This window comes from Poecilia latipinna, unplaced genomic scaffold (genome assembly GCF_001443285.1).
Source record: "Poecilia latipinna isolate Pla-1442-1.1 unplaced genomic scaffold, P_latipinna-1.0 Scaffold757, whole genome shotgun sequence".
In the NCBI taxonomy this organism is placed as follows: domain Eukaryota; kingdom Metazoa; phylum Chordata; class Actinopteri; order Cyprinodontiformes; family Poeciliidae; genus Poecilia; species Poecilia latipinna.
Window position 1 is genome coordinate 500,483 of NW_015113373.1, and position 3,189 is coordinate 503,671.

Consider the following 3,189-nt stretch of genomic DNA (forward strand, 5'->3'; position numbering starts at 1 on the left):
ATATATATATATATATATATTTATTTAACTATATGTGTAACAAGTTAAGTGGCAATGATTTAAAATGATCAAAGTGAACATTTTACCCAGAATAGGAAGCAGAAAACTGAGACAGCGAAGATTACAATTTATTAAAAAAAAAAAAAAGAAGAATGTTTTGTTGTGGAATAATTACAAAGTTACATTCTGAAATAGGTTTAATGCCTCTAAGCAGACCAACTCTGTGATGAAAAGAAAGTATTCAATTTGCAAAGGAGCCCTGCTTTGATTACCTCAACCAATGTTGAACAAAAATTAATTAGTATGTTAAATTCTGGCGTTAAGAATCGACTACTCTAAAACTGCCACCTTCGGGATTGACTAAAATGGCAACATCCTCTGTAAACTTGGCATTCCACAATATGGCAGTGTCATGCTGTGGGTCTGTTTTGATATCAGCGGTGCTGGTGCATTGGGAAGAGTAGCAGTAAAGGACTACCTCAAACATTTTTTTTCTTTTTTTTTTTACTAAAAGAAAAAAAACAAAACAAACAACAGTTAGACACTAGAGACTTGCAGAAAATTTGTTGAGTTTTCTCAAAGAATGATCCCAAACTCATATAAAATGGTCAAATTTAAAAGGAGAGATGGGTTTGGTAGCAGGCCAGTTTAAATGAACTCCACCTATTCAATGAAGAATGGTGGTCAAATTTTGAGACAACATTTTTCAAAAGGTAAGAGACAATGCTAGTGGTAGAGGTGCAAATTGCATAGAGACATTTAGCCAAAGCTTACAAGTTGTGTATGCATATACATATGCATATGTTTTACGGACTATAAGCCGCTATTTTACTCCGAATTATTCACACAGTTCGAATATTAAACAATACTCCATGTGCATATTTTATATTCAACAAAAAAGAAGAAGAAAAAGGAAAAAAAAAACACTTGTAACAATTTATCATAAGCTCAAATTAACTAAATTCATGGACATGTGAGTGGATGTAACACTGCTGACCACAACCGTAAGCCGACACTCCGAACAAGAGGGTTCTGAGCGGCTACAGCCCCACTCAGAAAATCAGACTCAGGCTCACTGAACTAGACGGCCAAGTTACCAATCTAACACAGCTGTTGTTACTGGACAGTGCTCGCACAAACTCAGTCATTTAACAAAATTAATAAACTGTAAAACGAGCTAGCATAAAATCGCTCAGCTCTGCCAGTGCCTCGTTTTTCCTAATGCACCGCGTTTCAATTATTTTAAGTATATTAAGCTTTATATGATCACATTTTCATAGAGTTACACATGAGAGTGCACTTGGAGACAGATTTTATTGTTGAAAACGTTGTGCACTGCCAATCGTGATTAGAATGACAGATTCATGTGCAGACCGGAGGGAATGGTCATCTTGTTTCTTTTTTTTTCACCTTTTGCACAACACATCCCAAAAATCAGTAACACCTCCGCCCCCCCACCCCGCCCCCTGATTAATCAATCAGATGTGAATTCAGCAGATTAATTTTATGCTCCATTTGTCCAGAGAGTACATTATCTCATCTTTTCACCATCCTCCATCTTATTCTGTTGAAACTAAAGTCAACACACTAAAAACTCTAACATTAAAACCCAACATTTTATTATTATTATTTTTAGGATAATTCCCCCGCCCCGCAGCTCAGTTCTTGCAAAAGCAAGTGAAGTCTAACTTTTTTTTTTTCTTCATTTATTTCATCTGGGCAAAAGTTTTCTGTCAATGTAAAGTCAAGCTGACCCACAGACATCAACACTGGAACAAGGAGTGACCCTGGATAAGATGTACCGTCAAAAAAACGGTAAACACAGAAGGCTGTCTAGACACAGACCTTGTTTAAAATCAACAAGGCCAGGATAACCTTCGGTAGGTTCTATACATGTATGTACACAATCTTATAAATGCTTCAGATTTTTAAACCATGTTTTGTTTTGTTTTTTTTTTTTTAGATGCATTTACAAGGTGTTTTAGAAATGTTCTTCACAGATTCTTAATTTGATTTAGGTCAAGACTTTGACTGGGCCATTCTATCACATGAATATGCTTTGTTCCAAAGCCTTCCGTTGAACCTGGGTGTTTCAACGTTTCAGTTTTCTGTCATAGTCATCTGACAAAGGATTTCCTCCTCCACCCAGAAATCTAGAAAATTGTTTTGAGAAAAGAGTCAGGAAAGCAAACAAAAAAGTTCAATACTTGTCCATATATGGACCATTTCTATACAAGGAAAATAATCCTGACGTGATCTTTAATCCTCACTTTGCCCTGTTCCAACAGGGCGGAGTAAGAAATAAAGAAGTTAAGATAGATGCTCACCTGCATGACGAACTCCCTGCGTCGCGGCATCCCTCTCTCCGAAAGCAGCTGGTACTCCGGTTCCTTCTCCTTCTTGGCCTGCTGGATTTGAGCTAATCGGCTGATTGGGTTCATGCCCTGACCGTAGTCAGGTCCCGTCTGGAAAGACAAGGAGAATTACATAATTAGCTTTATTGAAAATGCTTTTTTTTTTGTCACTGCAAGTGTTCATAATTTTAGGAAATAAAATGTTATAATCAAAATACCTGTCACGTATTTACATATAAATGTGTGAAACATTTTCTAAAACAAAACATTTTACACATTTATACAAACATGGGAGTATGAGCTTTATTTTTTGGCTCTTTGAATGATACTGAAAGCATCAGTATCATTCCTGATGAGATTGTTGAGATGTTAAAAAAATTTCTGGAGGGACCAATTATCTCCAGTTATATCCAAATGCTTCCCCTCCCCCACATGTTTCTTTGTACTTTCAATTAGCTGGCTGAAAGATGGCTACAATACAAATTTGGCTGAAAATATTTCCTGCTGTGATAAACACACTTATGGGGAGAAAGCTTTAAGAGCATTTACCTGTTTTTTTGTTGTTTTTTTTAAGCCAGTGCTAGGCAAAACTACAGTGAGCCTCAAGCAGCATGTTTGTATAGCAGCTGACTGCAGGCCGCAGTCAGGATAGCCAGTAAGAGAAGAACGGCACAAAGGAGGGTTATATTCTGAGCACAGTTACTTAAGCACAATGAAAAGTTGTGAGGTTTATTAGGCCCGAGCAGCTAAGCGCTGCGAGAGCCTATTGAAACTGTACTGTTTATTATTATTATTATAGTTCTTGTGCCAAATGAATTGGCTTTTTGGGGGCTTT

The 3,189-nt window shown here is 36.9% G+C and overlaps 1 protein-coding gene across 1 annotated transcript in view; it reads right to left on the reverse strand.

Annotated features, from left to right (window-relative positions):
- LOC106955671 (double-stranded RNA-binding protein Staufen homolog 2-like) overlaps positions 1-3,189 on the reverse strand; it is a 70,834-nt gene that overhangs the window by 61,347 nt on the left and 6,298 nt on the right. The window contains exon 3 of the mRNA XM_015045973.1: positions 2,328-2,465. Coding sequence (XP_014901459.1) covers positions 2,328-2,465 — 138 coding nt within the window. The remainder of the gene's footprint in view (positions 1-2,327; positions 2,466-3,189) is intronic.